Source organism: Triticum dicoccoides, chromosome 6B, assembly GCF_002162155.2.
Source record: "Triticum dicoccoides isolate Atlit2015 ecotype Zavitan chromosome 6B, WEW_v2.0, whole genome shotgun sequence".
Taxonomy (NCBI): Eukaryota; Viridiplantae; Streptophyta; class Magnoliopsida; order Poales; family Poaceae; genus Triticum; species Triticum dicoccoides.
The window spans coordinates 723,657,906-723,676,377 of record NC_041391.1 but is presented as its reverse complement, the minus strand read 5'-3'; the positions used below and the strand labels follow the sequence as shown (position 1 = coordinate 723,676,377).

The 18,472-nt window shown below is 44.7% G+C and overlaps 2 protein-coding genes and 1 non-coding gene across 4 annotated transcripts; 2 read left to right on the top strand and 1 right to left on the bottom strand.

Moving 5' to 3' along the window:
- Positions 1 to 2,026: 2,026 nt before the first annotated feature.
- LOC119325883 (probable NOT transcription complex subunit VIP2) lies at positions 2,027 to 10,870 on the top strand. 2 transcript variants are annotated; one of them, XM_037599603.1, is made up of 16 exons: positions 2,027 to 2,163; positions 2,952 to 3,054; positions 3,233 to 3,338; positions 3,440 to 3,603; positions 3,799 to 4,150; positions 4,967 to 5,173; positions 5,248 to 5,349; positions 7,073 to 7,158; positions 7,239 to 7,319; positions 7,524 to 7,958; positions 8,117 to 8,169; positions 8,256 to 8,297; positions 8,957 to 9,101; positions 9,200 to 9,285; positions 9,386 to 9,471; positions 10,555 to 10,870. In XM_037599603.1, exons 2-14 carry the CDS (start codon positions 3,037 to 3,039, stop codon positions 9,272 to 9,274), a joined length of 1,866 nt encoding a protein of 621 aa, XP_037455500.1. In that variant the 5' UTR covers positions 2,027 to 2,163; positions 2,952 to 3,036; the 3' UTR covers positions 9,275 to 9,285; positions 9,386 to 9,471; positions 10,555 to 10,870. The 2 variants fall into 2 exon arrangements, with proteins under 2 accessions (XP_037455500.1, XP_037455499.1); XM_037599602.1 differs by having other exon boundaries at positions 10,552 to 10,870.
- Positions 3,261 to 3,338, bottom strand: LOC119327137. Its single transcript, XR_005158416.1, has one exon. It is a non-coding gene; the product is annotated as a small nucleolar RNA snoR35 (small nucleolar RNA).
- Positions 10,871 to 15,442: 4,572 nt separating the features above from the next.
- LOC119324933 (G-type lectin S-receptor-like serine/threonine-protein kinase At1g34300) lies at positions 15,443 to 17,185 on the top strand. The gene is made up of 2 exons (XM_037598697.1): positions 15,443 to 15,652; positions 15,824 to 17,185. The coding sequence occupies exons 1-2, from the start codon at positions 15,589 to 15,591 to the stop codon at positions 17,008 to 17,010; spliced, it is 1,251 nt and encodes a 416-aa protein (XP_037454594.1). The 5' UTR covers positions 15,443 to 15,588; the 3' UTR covers positions 17,011 to 17,185.
- The last annotated feature ends 1,287 nt before the right edge of the window (positions 17,186 to 18,472 follow it).

The following is an 18,472-nucleotide window of genomic DNA, read 5'->3' as shown; positions in this document are numbered from 1 at the left end:
AAGTGTTCTTAGCTATTCCTCCATCTACATTAATTTTGACCATACCTTCCATTGGAAGGATCCACTTTGGCATCTGCACTGACCGTGGCATAGTTGTACCTTGCTTCTGTGAAGCGTCTGCGATGATGTCCAGGTCTGAAACCATAAATTGCCTCCGAACTCTTGAAGATCGATTTATGGATTGTTTTCCGCCTTGCGCTCCAAATTGCTCACAAAGTAATGATGAGCTTTGTAAATTCTGCATGTGGCAACGTTTCAAGCATGTTGAATAGCCATTCCTTTGCTTCCGAGCATGTTATCGTGCTCATATATGCTCCATAAGTGAGTCGTCAACGAGTGCCCACACGCATCTCCCCATGGTGGTGCAGTCGAGTAATGAGTGTCGCCATGCGTCGTTCTCTGCACCATATAGTTCACACCTTGCTGAAGTAGCCATCTTCCGGTGATGCAGCACTGGTCCTGACGGCATGGATCGTTGGGCTAGCCGCCACACAAACACATAGAATTTTGACGGAACTTTAATCGTCCATAAGGTTGTCCACGCCTTTTCTGAGCGGCTCGAGCTTGAACTTGGCCTACCTTCTAGCCAATCCTCTCGCACTATTTTCGTTGTAACCAACATACAGTAACATGATCTTACCGAAAATACTCCTGTTTTCTCATGATGCCATGCCCCAAAATTCTCCTACTGAACCGAACTACTGGGAATGCATAGTATCGCTTCAATGTCCATGGAATGGAAGTGCCTGGCGAGCTTCGGAGTGTCCCACCATCCCGATGTTGCATCAATTAACTCAGACACGAGCTCAGGTGGGGAAGTCGAAAAAATGTTCAAGAAATCAAAAAAATTTCATGATTATGAAAATAGTTTCGCGTATTTTAAATCATGTTCATGAATTCAAAGAAATGTTCATGAATTTCTTAAAAATGTTCACAAAAATCAAATAAATGTTCGTGAATTACAAAAAAAGAATTCATTGATTAAAGAAGTTCATGTTTAAAAAAAAAACAACAGAACAAAAAATGTTCGTACGCGGGATCCAGTTCTATCGCCATACATATGTTTTGTCGCCATACATATGTGGAGTTCTTGTTTCCAGTTCTCCTGATGAGGCCCAACTTGAGAATGTCTCGGCCCTCCACCAGTGCCCGCCAGATTTGGGAGGGCGAGGATCCGAGGTTGGCCTACAAAATGTTTGTTTCTGGGAAGTACACAGACTTAAGAGCACTTAATGATTTCGACGTAATCAAGATTCTCAAGACTTGTGGAGCCAGCAATGCCAAAATGAACAAATCAAAATCTCGAAACCCTAAGCCTCCCATACATTTCAGCATCGTGAGAGTATCCCATGACACCCAATGAGGTTTTCGTTTGCCCTGCCTACTGCCCCACCAGAAGCTCCTGACCATACTGTTTAGTTTTTCGCACAAACCTCTCGGTAATTTGGAAACGACCATTGAATATGTGGGGACTGCTTGTGCCATGGAGTTTGTAAGTACATCTTTTCCCCCTGCTGACAGGAGCTATTCAATCCAACCCTGTATCTTGTTCCATACCCTGTCTCCCAAGTATATTTGAAAGTGCCATTTGTATTCCTTCCTACTTCAGACGGTAAGCCCAGGTAGCGATCATTGAGAGCCTCCGTTGGTACCTCTAGTGTTTATTTTTATAGCCTCCCTTGTATTATTCGGGCACCCATTACTGTGGTGAATTGAGCTCTTTGCCAAATTAACTCGTTGACCTGATGCCTGACAATAAACATCCAGAATTTCAAGGCGGATTCCCCTGGTCCCTGGAGGGCTATAACGTCTCCGTTTGCTCCCCATTAATAAAAAAAGTAATAAGTAGCGAGAAAGACAGAGTTCAAGGTTAGACGGGTTGGGCCCTCTAGAGAGAAGAAAGGGCCGATGATGATGCTGGGATATATACGGGCCGGGCTCGTTAGGCCCAATGCGAGATCGTGGCCCAGTACGCGCGACCGTTCCCCTAAAAAAAAACTATTTCCCACCCGTCCCAATCGATCGACCCACCCAACCCAACCCCAGACAGCCTAGGGTTTCGACCGCCGCCGTCCCGTCCGCCGCGCCTCCGGCCAGCTCCGTCGCCTCACCGCCCCCGCCGCTCCGTCGCCCCGTCGCCCTCGCCGCTCCGCCCCAACCAAGGTGCTCCCTCCCTCCCTCCCTCCCTCCAGGCCCATGGGACAAAACAAGCTTCTCCTCTCCCCGCCCACGGCCCACCCCAACCAAGGTGTTGCTCTACAATTGGTTCTTCCCTTCCATGTTCCATCTGAGTAGTGGTGAAATGGTGCTAGGGATTCTGTCTCTGATTATCTGCGGATTTCCTTGTTTATTAGATTAGATTAGATGCAAATCTGTCCGTCAGTGCTCTGCCCTGCCACATTCACTGAATTCCCGACATGCCAACCATCCTACTCTACATTTCCTGAATGCGCAAAATTCACTTTACTTCCATTTCACCATCCTTTTGGAATTGGAAGTAGAGTAGATGCATATTATCCAGCGCCACCACCACGGCAGCTAGTGATGACCCTTTCCTTTAAGTGTACGCTGTTTGCAGTCGCCAGCTTCTCTTCTGCGATACACTCCTCAACCACTCGGTCCTGGATACTTATTCAGGCTGTGTTTGCTTTGCTGCTCAACAGCCAGTTCACCTGCCTTTCTTTTCAAACTCAAGCACTTGGCATCAGCTAAAGTTCAGATATGTACGTGTCATGCGTGTCTCCTCTCCTAGGACGGCTGCATTTCCTCGATGCTGAAATCTGCACATTTGTATGCTGTCCTGACTAGCTCCTTTGTTTATGTTGGATTGGAAGGGTGCCTCAGATGCTAACTTTTTATTACCAAGTTAAATTATTACGCACAGTTTTTCTTTTTCGAGTTTTTTTTTATAATTTACAATTAACTAATGGATTTGTCCGTTTCTGTTTCAGACTGGCGGCAATCACCGTTTCATGCATTTTTGGTGGACAATCTTCAGTTGAACCTGAGTGCTGACTTGCTGTCCCGTTGCCAACAATGTCCGGCTTGCTGAATGTACTTGCTTATCCTTGTAACTGGAGGACTACCATGCATTCACCATATATATATATATATATATATATATATATATATATATATATATATATATATATATATACGCTTTCCAATTCTGTCTGTCTACTAGGTTTTGTTATTACTTGTTTTGATAACTTGATGCTTTCTTCCTTGGCAGTCAAATCTTAACAGTTCCACATCGAACCTTCCAGACTCATCTGGACGGCCATTCACAACATCCTTTTCTGGTCAATCTGGCTCAGTTCAAGGTTTCCATCACTCTGGTGAGCATACGATACATACACTAGCTCGGTTAGTGCATTGACATAGTGCAACGTCCATTGAGTACACCTTCTTAACTCTTGTCGTTTTCTGCATTTTTCAGGTCTGCACAACATTCATGGAAATTATAGTCTTCCAAATATGCCTGGATCACTTGCACAAAGGAATGCTGCCATGAGTGGCCTTCCATCCTCTGGGGTTCAACAACCTGGAGGGAGCATTTCTGGGAGATTTGCTTCAAACAACCTTCCTGTTGCCATGTCTCAGGTTCGAATGCCCACCTTTCTGGAGGTTTGCGGCATTATTATTTATATATGTTGAACACCATGAACATTGCATGTTAATGAGTTTGCAATCTAACCAACAATTTTGTTGGCTTAATTATGACATACTTCTTCTTGCTGTGGTTTCATGTGGACGATGATGATTTTTACTGTCTTGGTATTATTGTCTCTTTTGCAGATTCCTCATGCACATTCAGGTGTCAGTGGTAGAGGACTGAATGTTGGTGGAGGTCAAGCATTCAGCAGTGGAATGAACATGGGCGGTAACATTCAAGGTTTATCCTCAAACTTGGGCACCAGTGGTAGTCGAAATTCTGTTCCTGGCAATCCAGCTTTAGGAAACCTGGGCCCACGTATTACAAGCTCTGCGGGAAACATTGTGGGTGGAAGTAACATTGGAAGAAACATAAGCTCTGGTGGATTGTCGGTGCCGAGTATCTCATCGCGCATTGATTTTAGTGGCAATGCTGCAAGTGGAAGACTAAATGTGCAAGGATCCAACAGGATGATGAATGGCCTTATTCCGCAAGGTAGTTTACTTAACCATAGGTTGATTTTTTTACTCCATAGATTTATGTTAAACTTCATGTTTTAGTTCGAAATACTATTTTTAAGCATGTTTAACCATTGCTATGTTAATGCTCTGTTCCTTGACTTTATCTTACGAAAAAAAAGTTGGGCATATGAAATAAGTGGTTACCATCCCATATGATATAGGTTTCATTGGACCTTCTTTTTGGAAAACACAGTAGGTAGCGTTAATGTTCATGCTTCATAACTTATGAACCATGTGATGCTATAGGGTATTGCAGACTTCAATTTTGGAAGTGACACTATCTGGGGCAATAGGCATTTTGTTAGCTCTGTACAATGGGAGCCAACTTTTAGAATTTAGAATTTTACCTTAAATATTTAAGTCCAACATTGATGGAATTCCTGTCATCGCTATTCTTTCTTTTGCAGGCATATGTTGGCTGTTGGAAACTTTTTAATAATAATTAGATATAGAATCCTGCAAACAAAGGCACACATATTAAAATAAATAGAAAACAATGCTATTTTCTTAGTATTATTTGAGAATATCCATCTTTTAGTTGGTTATTGCATAGTATATCTGTTCTTGCTTTTTTAGTGACTGTTACTGTACCTATTTCTTAATGTTGTTCTATTCTGTGATATTACCAATTTAAATTTATTATAGTAGCTGGGTTGATAAAAGCTTGTTTATATTTTATACAAAAATGATAGTCTCGTAAGGGTGAATGATAAAGAAGAATATAGCGTGTTATTTTCTTTTGTTGAACTGCATGTTCTCATCCAGCTTGTTTTTTTATCTCTAACACCAGGATCGTCGCAACTGATGAATATGATTGGAAGTTCATACCCAACGTCTGGTGGTTCATTATCCCAGAACCAAATGCAACCAGGAAATAGTTCTCTGGGTTCTATGGGGATGCTACATGACGCCAGTGACAGCGCTCCATTCGACATTAATGATTTCCCCCAATTGACTGGTCGACCTAATTCAGCTGGTGGTCCACAGGGACAATATGGTAAAATTGCTGGAAAACCGTAAATATTTCCCCCTATTTTTGGAGGTTTCTTTGCCAATCTCTCTAAATTGCAGGATCACTACGGAAGCAAGGAGTTGGCGTTAACTCCATTGTTCAACAAAACCAGGAGTTCAGTATTCAGAACGAAGATTTCCCCGCTTTGCCAGGATTTAAAGGTTGTTACAGTTGAATTAATTCTAGAACCTATCTGTTGATTCAGTGAGATTGTTCTCATTATGTTTTCGGTGTAGTGGAGCATGATTATTTAGTTGTGTTACTTTGTGATCTTGAAGTTCTAATATCGGCTTCATGCCTGTTATTATACAGCCCCGCTACTCTGTACTTATTGAACCTCAGTATTTGAACAGCTTAGTTACCAACATAATTACTCCGTCATAAAATGTTCTATCTGTGATAAAGCCCATTGGTTTTTTCGTCCTGTAGTATGAATGCCGCGATCTTCTCCTCAAGTCAACGAATGCTTACTACCTTTCTATATGCTTGAAAGGTATTGTTGTGTTCTCTACTTCTCTTGACACCTTGCACTGACCTAACTAGAAGGTGCCGAGGCCGTTGCAGCAAAATTTATGGCACACCATTTTTGTGAATACAATCATAGAGAGATGTGGGAAGACGAGGATGCAAAGATTTCGTGATAGGGCCAGCGGGGGCAAGACCCCATGCAGCTGACGTGGCCTCACGGGAATGCAGAAAAATATCATGTGATGCTACTGAAATTACCATGAATCATCATTAGAATATATGGTGGCCACCTATGAAAAATGCGCGAAACGACATTTGGATAAAAGGGCCTCTCTGCAACATTCCTACGTGTGTCGCAATTCAGATGCCTATAAGTAATAAGTACCCCTAATTTTTGCGAGAAATGGAAGTATGAACTATTTGTGACATATGTAGGACAATGTTAATGCATGATATGGGTATAGAGCTCTTAGTTAGTTACCTTAGGGGAAGATAATCAATTTGTCTTTCCTGTGAGAACTCGTATAGAGAATTTATTGTAAGCTTCTCATATCATGACTTATGATTATAGATGGAAGGGCATCCTAAACCCTTCGTGTTTTCCATTGGTCCAACTCTTCATATAAAACATGAGCTAAATATTACTCCCTCTGTCCCACAATATAAGACGTTTTTAGAAGCTAACAGTAGGTATGATTTGAGGCATAGCAGCTAAGCCATTGGGAGGTGGTTAAGCCAATTTAATTCTGTTGCTTGCTATGGTTATAATTCATTTAAGCTTACTTTGGTAGTAAGTTAACTATGAGCCTCATGACCTACCGCCGTGTGGACCAATGTGGATCAAAATAACATCCTGAAAATTAATTAGCTGCAGCATTTTATAGTAATTTCTGCCGAAGTTACCAATTTGGCCATCCATGAGCATACGTTGAGTCGTCAACTTTGTAAAGTGTCGCGGACAATTTGTATTCTTGTGCCCGCTTCGGGGCATCAAGACAGCCATACGGATGAATACAAATAGTTGCACTTGCGCCTTTAGGCCCAAATGTAACTATACCGTCTTTTATTTTTAATAGTATTATTATTACAGTTTAGGTCGACGAACCATCTTCTTACTAAATGTAGTTTGTCGTTTTTCTGGTCAACTCTGGTGTCATTCTCCTTTAATGGTGCCATGTGTTCTGCATGGTTTTAATCTTTCAATTTTGGACCTATCATTTCCACGTGTGACATGCTCAAGCTTTAATGCTTTATAAATGTGCACGGAATAAAATAAGACCTTTGTAGTATTTCTTGAGGCTTTAAAATTCTTTCCTAAAGTATATCTTTTGGTTGATCATTGCGCTACCTTATTACATTCCTCCTGTACTCCATTTTCGGTGAGTTATACAGAATACTGACAGTTTGAATTATCAGGTGGCAGTTCAGATTATCCTATGGAGTTACATCACAAGGAACAACTTCACGAGAATGTACCTGTAATGCAAGGACAACAATATCCTGTGGGTTCATGTCTCTGAACTTTGAATCCTTGTTTCTCCCGCTGAGCATTTATTTTGACATGTTATGAACACGTACGCAGATGTCAAGGTCAGTTGGGTTTAATTTGGGAAGTAGCTATCAACCAAATCGTCAGCAACATCAGCAGGGTGCTGCTAATTCAGTAAGTTATATTGGAAATCATTCCTCGAAACGATCATCAGACATTCAACATGTCCCTCATTGTCGTCATGGTTCTGACATATTTTCTATTTTGACAATTCTTCATCTAAATAAAACTATAATGCATCATGATCAGGTTTACTGCTCATATTTATTTACCCGTAAATACATACACAGAGTAATAATCCTCATTATGTTTTGTCAGATTCAGAGCGGTGGGCCCCAAAATATTGGACTAAGACCACTAAACTCTCAGAGTCAAACTTCTAGTTTGGGATCATACGAGCAACTGCTCCAGCAATACCAGCAGCCGCAGACTCAGAGTCCTTTCAGGTTGCAGCAGATGTCTTCTTCAGCTGCACAGACATATGCGGATCATGGTCTAAAGCCCATTCTGGGAGGCCGAACCCCACCTGATCCATACGGCTTGTTAGGATTGCTGGGAGTTATAAGGATGAATGATCCTGATTTGTCATCTCTTGCTTTGGGAATAGATTTGACAACGTTGGGTTTGAATTTGAATTCACCAGACAATCTGTATAAGACATTTGGCTCTCCATTTTCAAATGAACCAGCAAAAGGAGATCCCGAATATACTACTCCAGCTTGTTATGTTGCTGAGCAACCCCCAGCACTACAGGTAAGCTCCTGCCAATTACTACTGTTGCCCATTTCTGTGTAATGGGATCGATGTTTTAGACCCATTAATTTTCAAGGAAGGCCCAGAATCTTTCTTTGATGCAGCCGGTTCATTTTATGATAAATATATTGTAACAAGTTCTGTCTTGCTGCGTGCAGCCTATGCATTTTCAGAAGTTCCAGACACTCATACTGTTATACATATTCTACAGGTACTTTTGCTAGTTGAATGTATTATTGACTTCGGCCATTAGTTTTGGTAAAATTTAAGGTTTTATCTTTTGTCTTCTGTTTTCAGCATGCCGAAGGATGAAGCTCAAATATGTGCTGCCAATGAACTGTGAGTACATGGGGTTCACTGCTTATCTCATTTAAATATCTTGTTGTCAGATGTAATAATTAGATCATCATGCATGCACCTTTTTCATGTTATGATCTTTTACCAAGAAATGTGATTTATTTGCGCTAACATTTGATAAGGGAACATACTGCTATGTCCTGATCAAAGGTATAATGCTAATGAATATTAACTTGTAACCTGTCAGATACGCCCATTGACTGTCAGGGATCTATCAGAAAAAAATTAGTAGCCTTGTGGATTTGTTTATCTTTCTGAATACTGTAACTCAGCAACATTTGAATGTATTCATGATCCGCTTAGCTACCTGAAGCTACGGGAATGTTCCATTTTCGTTTTCCTGCTTTTCTCTATCAAATATCAACATTTTCTATTATTAATTTTTGATTTTTTTTGGTGTTGTTGTTCATTTTTGCTAAGTTGCACAGCTTATGTTTAGCATTGCTATGCATCCTTCAAACTTCCTTGTAAGCTATCTATTTTTGCTATCCCATGTTTTCCCTAAAAAATATGGCAATAATATCTTACTTATCTTAACCTTTGCCCACGACCTAGTTTAACACATCACAACTGTGCAGAGCTCCAGCAAGTTAATTTTAATTTTGGTATGGTATGTAATGCATGTGTCCTGTTTTCATCAGATATAATCGTGGATGGTATTACCATAAAGAAGCACGGCAATGGTTCACAAGAATTTCTAACATGGAGCCTCTTGTCAAAACTCCTACATATGAACGGGGGTCTTATGCCTTCTTTGATCAAGGCAATTGGGAGACAGTCCGTAAGGTACTTGCATCCATCTCGTGAATGAATATCCAGCATCTCTACGCGTACACTTGTTGCATTGCATATGATAGTTGAGCATTTGTGTTGGTTTGCTGCAGGATAACTTTGTTCTCCATTATGAGCTAGTAGAGAAAAGGCCAAGTCTCCCTTCCGCATCCCAAATTGTTAGGTGAAATTTTTCTGGGTAAGGTCTTCGTTCCTGGCTACAAATATATTTTAGTTCTTGTTTCTGTGTATAGAGCAAACATCTCACTGTTGTATGCAATGCAATATTTTTTTTTCAGGTACCTCCTGACTCTAGCTTTCTTGTACATGAATAGGGAGCTTTCTTTACAAACATAGTGAAGCGACATTGCCCTAATTTGTCGAGGTAGATACTCTCTTGTGCAGTGAAACACTTATATTAATGTCGGTTGAACAGCACTTTGGTTTATTTATTATGTAGGCAACTATCAGGTAGGAAGAAATATTCCATGTGGCGATTGTAGGAAAGAAAATGCCTCTATTTAGTTAAATACTCCCTCCGTCCTGAAATACTCGTCAAAGAAATGCATGTATCTAGACATATTTTAGTTCTAGGTACACTCATTTTTATCCATTTCTTCGACAAGTATTTTCGGACGGAGGGAGTATAAAAGAAGAGGGCACCTGTGGAGGCGGGGCGTCGAACGCGGGTGGGAAAGCACTCAGACTCATGCTGCTAGCCAACCGAGCAACTGCTGTGCTTGGTTCTCATTAGGAAAGAAAATATGTTAACGGTTGCAGTAGCGGTAATCCACGTCTGAGCCCAGGGCCAGCTGCACCTGCCCTGACGAAAAAAATCAAAACAAATACTAGAAAAATTCAAACTGCTTTCTTTTGAGAAAACTGGGTACCGTCTTTTGCAGTGAAATGTGTATATAAATGTAGTTTAAACAGCACTCTGACTGAGTTATTTACTTATTGGCTATTGTAGCCAGGAAGAAATGTTGCATATGACCATTTTAGGAAAGATTTATTTCTGCTCGAACACAAAAAACTTGACACATATAAACAGTAGCACCAGGGCATTTATTTATTTAGAAACGAGTACTTGCTGAAGCTGGGCTTGGACTCGTGCCGCCAGCCAACTGAGCACTTGTGGTTGTCGTTGGGAAAGATAATATGTCAACGTTGTAGTTTCTATTTGCTTGAAAGTGAGAAGCCTCGAGGGTCCCTGTTGCTTTTATGCACTTGACAATTATTAATCCCTGATACCCGTGGGTCTTATTTCATTCAGCATGATGCTTCTTTTCAAAGATGGCATGTTATTTTGGCAGAAGCAAATGTTTCCGCTTATGTTTCAAGTATATTGTAATCGCCACTTTGCTAATAATGATAGTAGAAAATTTGAGTTTTCTAGTGTTGAGCTTGGGATCCTATTCAATTCGATTCGATTCGATTGACTGACTGGGTTGGCTTTTGTTGACAGCAGGCCAGGCTATATATGTAGTGAATGAATGAGGAAGTATCTTGTCAGTCATGTCGATCGATATGCGGAGAGGAGGAGGCTAGAGCAGGAAGAGAGCGAAAAAAAGGTGGTGTTTGTAATTATAGTTGTTAGGAGGAGGAAAATTAAAGGATGGATGGATGGATGGATGATACCGTTGGGCATTAAACATTACATTTACATTCACATTTACATAGCTGCTGCTGCTGCTTCTTTTTACAATCAATGATGTATGTATGTATGTATGTCTCTCTCTATTGCTCGCTCGCTCCTTTACAAAACAGCAGTTTAGGACTAGTCACTCAGTCGGCCGTGTGCATTGCATTGATATATGGATCATGGATGGATGGATGGATGGATTGTTTATATATTTAAACTCAATCAACCAAACAAAACAAAACAAATTGGTTTATGTTGTCTCTGTTTGTCTTGCAATTGGAGACTCGTCGAGTTATGCATCTGCTGTGTTGCTCGCCAGCAGGCTGCTGTGTGTGATTCCCAATTTCTTGAAAGAATTGCAGAATGGCGCGGTGGTGGTGAAATGTAACCGCTGTTGAGTTGCGGTGGCGGGTTAGAGGACCATGGTGCGCAGCACTAGTTGTGGTGCTCATCTTGATATATATGAGAAGATGAAGGGCGGCTTCCTTTCCTTTCCTGGAGGTTAGGGTTTAGGTTGAATAAGATAGAAATAGGGGATCCTCATCAAAACCGTCTCAGGTGACTCATGCAACTCTGATCCTGCAAAGGGAGTCGAGCCCAGCAGCTCTAGATCATCAAAGAGGAACAAGAGCATCCTCATGAAAAATCCACGCATGCCTCCTTTCAAAGCCAGAAAATCTCATTTGCTACGTTGTAAAGGGTTACGTCGATGCTAGCTTCGACACAGATCTGGATGACTCTAAGTCACAAACCAGATACGTGTATATGTTGAATCGTGGAGCAGTAAGCTGGTGCAGTTGCAAGCAGAGCGTCGTGGCGGGATCTACATGTGAAGCGGAGTACATGGCAGCCTCGGAGGCAGCGCATGAAGCAATATGGATGAAGGAGTTCAACTCCGACCTAGGAGTCATACCCAATGCGTCGGGGCCAATCACTCTCTTTTGTGACAACACTGGAGCTATTGCCCTTGCCAAGGAGCCCAGGTTTCACAAAAAGACCAGGCACATCAAGCGTCGTTTCAACTCTATCCGTGAAAATGTTCAAAATGGAGACATAGATATTTGCAAAGTACATACGGATCTGAATGTCGCAGATCCGTTGACTAAACCTCTTCCGCGAGCAAAACATGATCAACACCAGAACTCTATGGGTGTTCGATTCATCACAATGTAACTAGATTATTGACTCTAGTGCAAGTGGGAGACTGTTGGAAATATGCCCTAGAGGCAACAATAAAAGGATTATTATTATATTTCCTTGTTCATGATGATTGTCTTTTATTCATGCTATAATTGTATTATCCGGAAATCGTAATACACGTGTGAATACATAGACCACAATATGTCCCTAGTGAGCCTCTAGTTGACTATCTCGTTGATCAACAGATAGTCATGGTTTCCTGACTATGGACATTAGATGTCGTTGATAACGGGATCACATCATCAGGAGAATGATGTGATGGACAAGACCCAATTCTAAGCATAGCACAAGATCGTGTAGTTCGTTTGCTAGAGCTTTTCCAATGTCAAGTATCTTTTCCTTAGACCATGAGATCGTGTAACTCCCGGATACCGTAGGAGTGCTTTGGGTGTACCAAACGTCACAACGTAACTGGGTGACTATAAAGGTGCACTACAGGTATCTCCGAAAGTGTCTGTTGGGTTGACACAGATCGAGACTGGGATTTGTCACTCCGTATGACAGAGAGGTATCTCTGGGCCCACTCGGTAATGCATCATCATAATAAGCTCAAAGTGACCAAGTGTCTGGTCACGGGATCATGCATTACGGTACGAGTAAAGTGACTTGCCGATAACGAGACCGAACGAGGTATTGGGATACCGACGATCGAGTCTTGAGCAAGTAACGTACCGATTGACAAAGGGAATTGTATACGGGGTTGATTGAATCCTCGACATCGTGGTTCATCCGATGAGATCATCGAGGAGCATGTGGGAGCCAACATGGGTATCCAGATCCCGCTGTTGGTTATTGACCGGAGAGCCATCTCGGTCATGTCTATGTGTCTCCAAACCCGTAGGGTCTACACACTTAAGGTTCGGTGACGCTAGGGTTGTAGAGATATGAGTATGCAGCAAACCGAAAGTTGTTCGGAGTCCCGGATGAGATCCCGGACATCACGAGGAGTTTTGGAATGGTCCGGAGGTAAAGAATTATATATAGGAAGTGCAGTTTCGGCCATCGGGAGAGTTTCGGGGGTCACCGGTATTGTACCGGGACCACCGGAAGGGTCCCGGGGGTCCATCGGGTGGGCCCACCTATCCCGGAGGGCCCCGTGGGCTGAAGTGGGGAGGGGACCAGCCCCTGGTGGGCTGGTGCGCCCCCCTTGCCTCCCCCTTGCGCCTAGTGTTGGAAACCCTAGGGTAGGGGGCGCCTCCACTTGCCTTGGGGGGCACTCCACCCCCCTGGCCACCGCCCCCTTGGGAGATCCCATCTCCAGGGCCGGCGCCCCCCCAGGGGGCCTATGTAAAGGAGGGGGAGAGGAGGGCAGCCGCACCCTGAAGTCTTGGCGCCTCCCTCCCCTTTGCTACACCTCCTCCTCCCGTAGTCGCTTGGCGAAGCCCTGCCGGAACTCTGCTGCATCCACCACCACGCCGTCGTACTGCTGGATCTTCATCAACCTCTCCTTCCCCCTTGCTGGATCAAGAAGAAGGAGACGTCATGCTGACCGTACGTGTGTTGAACACGGAGGTGCCGTCCTTTCGACGCTAGGATCTCCGGTGATTTGGATCACGACGAGTACGACTCCCTCAACCCCGTTCTCTTGAACGCTTCCGCTCGCGATCTACAAGGGTATGTAGATGCACTCCCCTCTCTCGTTGCTAGATGAACTCATAGATGGATCTTGGTGAACGTAGGAAATTTTTTATTTTATACAACGTTCCCCAACAAGCCACCCCCGTGCCGTCAAGGGAGTACTAATTTGCACAAGTGATGATATCTATTTGCACACAGCAGAATAAATAACACGTGGACCACCACATCCACCACGAGGCTGGCAGATTGGGTACACTATATTGCAAAAAATGGCAAGCCTTGGTGCTAAATTGCAAACAAGGGTTCCTAGTTGCACACAGCAGCGGGAAAACACACGAACCACCAGATCAATCACAAAGGATGGCAGCTTGGCTAGTTAATGTTGGGAAATTGGGAAGCATAGGTACTGATTTGCACAAAAAATGGTCCCTAATTGCACATTGCAGGGAAAAACACATGACCCAGGAGAACCACCACAAGGCTGGCACATTGGTTATATTGTCTCAAAAATTGTCAACTACTGCTCCTAATTTGCATGCAAGGGGCAACACAGTTGCACACCGCCGGGGGAAAACACTCATCAAAAACACCAGATCCACCGCGAGGCTACAATCCACAGACGAACCTCTATGGCCACTAACCAATCATCCTCCCTGAACCACTCATCCCGTACGTATATACACGAACTCTCCCCCTATTGCAACGCAAAAACGACGGGATGAGCACGACCCTAGCCCGTCCCTGCCAATCCGGCGGTTTCCCAAACGAAGTAGTCCGCGGGGGTGACCTCAACCTCGCCGGAAAATGAGTTTGACCTCCCTACCCCCGACCGCGACCTCGAGTTCGACCTCTACTTCGACCTCACCGGAAAATGTGCGACCTCACCGGAAAAAAGGAGGGGACGGGGACGAGTACCGGGGAACGCATGGTAGGAGCAGTACATCTGCCGCCGCGGACGACGACCCTCGCGGCGCGCCCCGCCGTCGACCACAACCATCGGCGGATTTGGAGCCGCCTCCGAGCACCAACCAGCGGCGAGAGCAGGGGGGAAAGAGGAGGAATGCGCGGCGACAGGTGCGAGGTGGACGGGGGTAATGGCATGAAATTCGAAACCGCCGCCCACTACCCACGACGGCTATCACGCTGGGGAACTGCCTAATCCTCTATGACGTGTGGGTCCGTCGGGGAGATAAACTCGCGCGGCGCGGCTCGATCGGACCAGGCGACCGATCCACACGCGGTCCGAGCGGCGCGGCTCCACCACCCGACCAGGGAACACCTGGACATCGCGCGCCGTCGATCGAAACAAGATCAAGCGGCTCTCGTTCGGCCACTCGTTCTCTCTAGATAGTGCGCGTGCACTTTTTGGGTTTTGGGATGTTCTTTTTCTCTTCTTACTTTTACTTTTACTAGTTCACACGTGGTTAGCTGTCTGGTTAAGAATTGATCAAGGTTTATAAAATCAGTAGGAGCTTCTAGACTAACAAGACAATTAAATGCACTAGCACTTGGTTGTTGATATCTATTGAACATCAAAAAATCATCATTCCTGCGAACCAATCTGTGGTTGGATGGTTAGAGGGTCTGTGATATCCCAAGCCCACCAGGATTCAAATCCTGGTGCTCGCATTTATTTCTGGATTTATTTCAGGATTTCCGGCGATGCGCATTCCGTGGGAGGAGACGTTCCCGTCGATGACGAGGCGCCCATGATGACTTTGTAAATCTCAGGATGATATACCGGCTCAGTAATTTCAATCGGTAGGCCAACTTGCCCATCACATATGTACTGTGTGGCTCTTGTTCATCTTTCGATGCGCGTGTTCTGAAAACCACGAAGGAGAGGTCGCCAGCTACTAGATATGAGTAGTGGCCGCCGTGGGTCAACTGATCGAGAAGCAAGCAAGTAGCTAGCATTATTTATATATATATTACACGTTCGTTTTTGTGGTGCTCAACAAGTGAAGCCGCTTTCTTTCTTTCTTTCTATTCCGTTTTAGCTCCCGTCAGCTAGTTTGCAGCATCACCTTCATCGTCTTCTTCTCCTTCTTCATTGCCATCAGCTTTGGTTCCAACAAGACGATGCAGATCGGAAGCACCTCTACGTGCATCTCCGGTCCCTGCCCCAAGGGATTGCTTTCCCACGGTAATAATAAGAACCAACTCATCGGTATTATATATACATACACTTCCTCCATTTTAAAATAAATGACTCAACTTTGTATTAACTTTATACTCTTAAATCTTGATTGGATGATAGTACTATATAAATTCTGCTAGATGGTTTCTTTTTTTTTTCTCGCGCGCGCGCATGCAGGGTCACTAGTCGTCCTGCCGCTCAGCCTGCTCATCGCCATGGTGGTCCGCTACAGATGCATCAAGCGGCGTATCGCCATTGAATCCGCCGCGGACCAGCACTACACGGTGGTGTCGGACCAAGTGATGATGAACGCCACGGTCGAGAGGTTCGTGCTGGAGATGGCCGACGAGAAGCCCATTCGCTTCACGCCGGAGCAGCTCGCCGGATACACGCGCAACTACTCCGCGCGCCTCGGCGCCGGCGGCTTCGGCACCGTCTACCGGGGAGAGCTCCCCAACGGCCTCGCCGTGGCCGTCAAGCTGCTCCACCCTGGCCTGGACACCAAGACGTCCGAGGAGCAGTTCATGGCGGAGATGGGCACCATCGGCAGGACGCACCACATCAACCTTGTCAGGCTCTACGGCTTCTGCTTCGATGCCGACTCCACACGCGCGCTCGTCTACGAGTTCATGGACCACGGCTCCCTCGACGACTACCTCTCCTCCGCCCGCAGGGACGGCGGCGTGAGCATGCCCACCGTGGCCGCCGTCGCCACCGGCGTCGCCAGGGGCCTCAGGTACCTCCACGAGGAGTGCCAGCACAAGATCGTGCACCAAGACATCAAGCCCGGCAACGTCCTCCTTGGCGGCGCCGCCCTCACGCCCAAGCTGGCCGACTTCGGCCTCGCGCGCCTCGTCAACCGTGCTGACACACACGTCTCCCTGTCCCACGGGGGCGGTACCCCCGGCTACGCCGCGCCGGAGGTGTGGTTGGAACTACGCATCACGGAGAAGTGCGACGTCTACAGCTTCGGCATGCTCCTGCTCAAGATCCTCGAGCATGCTAGCAACCATGACGCAGATGCCGCGCCGGAGAGCAGCCGACAGTGGTTCCCAATGGCCGCGTGGACCAGGTACGAGGCCGGTGAGCTGATGGAGCTCGTCGTGTCAACGATCCACCAAGATCCGCGTTGCAGGGAGCTGGCGGAGATGATGATCAAGGTGGCCTTCTGGTGTGCGCAGCAGCGGCCATCGGAGAGGCCGTCCATGAGCGCGGTGGTGAAGATGCTGGAGGGAGAGACGGAGATTGCCCCGCCGCCCAACCCGTTCCAGTACCTCATGGGGATGGAGCCGCCGGCGGCTAACCTGCGGACGACAATGGCGAGCAGCTCTGTAACCACGAGCAACCACATCATCTCCTTTTAAACACGCGTTGAGTACTGTATTAAAGTTAAGTCTTAGTCGATACTATATCCATGAGATCTTACATTAAGATCTGTATTTTTTTTATCTTTTGCATGTTATGTCACTTAACTGAGATTTGGTTAAATCTCAGTCAACTAATATCTAGCCACACCCAAAAAGAAGGACCCGGAATAAATTTAAGAAGAAAAGAATTATATCAACGGTTTGGCTAGAACTCAGCTAGCTGAGTTTTGGCATCATTCACCATGTCAGCCGCTGGATGTACCAGGCAGTGATTCGCTCTTTCCTAGTTGTCCAGCGTTGTGACAGCTCGGTTTCGTTTTTCTTTTCATGTTGGTTTTTTTTGAGGGATTTTTTTCCATGGTGGCATGTCACGGCCCGTCAACTGTGTTGAGCTACTTGTGTGTATCAGGCCACGTAGACATTTTTGTGCTTTGTTGTGTTATTTTAGCGCTTGTTGGTCTTCACTCTTTAGCATTTTTTTCACTATTTTATTTTATTTTCTATTTTTCATTTTCTATAATTTTCATTTCATTTTATTTTTTCCTTGTTTCTTTATTCAATGTTATTTTTGTCGGTTTTTAGTTTTTTATTCTAATGGCATCGAAAGCTAAGGCTTCCTTTTGGCCAAAAGTATTTTTTCCCGCAAGACTTTTGTTAAAACTATATGAGTTTTAAATGGTGTCTCAACTATAAGGCTTAGAAAATGATTTACAACACCAGGTTTTCAAATATTGTCGCAACGCGAGCTTTCAAGTCAGCGGTTGCAACTGCAAGTTTTCTAGTCCGGTCGCAACAACGAGTGTTCAAATAGGGTAGCAACTGAAAGTTTTCAAGTTGAGTCGTAACTATAACTTTTCAAATGGGGTCACAACCGAAAGCATTCAAAGAGGGTCTTAAATCAAGTTTTTATATGAAGTCGCAACAACAAGTTTACAAGTCGGGTCATAACTGTAAGTTTTTAAGTTGGATCCCAACTGCATGTTCATCAAAAGGGGCCGCAATTGCATGCTTATAAGTCGGGTCGCAACCGCATGTTTTTCAAGAAGCGCCGCAATTGGGTGCTTTTCAAAAAGGGCCGCAGCTGCATGTTTTCAAGGGGGGCGCAACTACATGTTTTTCAAGAGGGATCGCAACTGCATGTTTTTAAGGTGGTGTCGCAACTGCATGTTTTTAAGGCGGGGTCGCAACTGTATGTTTTTCAAGATGGACCGTAACTGCATGTTTTCAAGAGGGTGTCGCAACTACATGTTTTTCATGGCAGATCAAAACTGCAGGTTTTCAAGAAGGGGCCGCAACTGCATGTTTTTCAAGAGGGGACGCAACTGCATGTTTTTAAGGCGGGGTCGTAACTGCATGTTTTTTATGGCGGTATCGCAATTGCATGTTTTTAAGGCGGTGTCGCAACTGCATGTTTTCAAGATGGGCCGCAATTGCATGTTTTCAAGAGAGGGTCGCAACT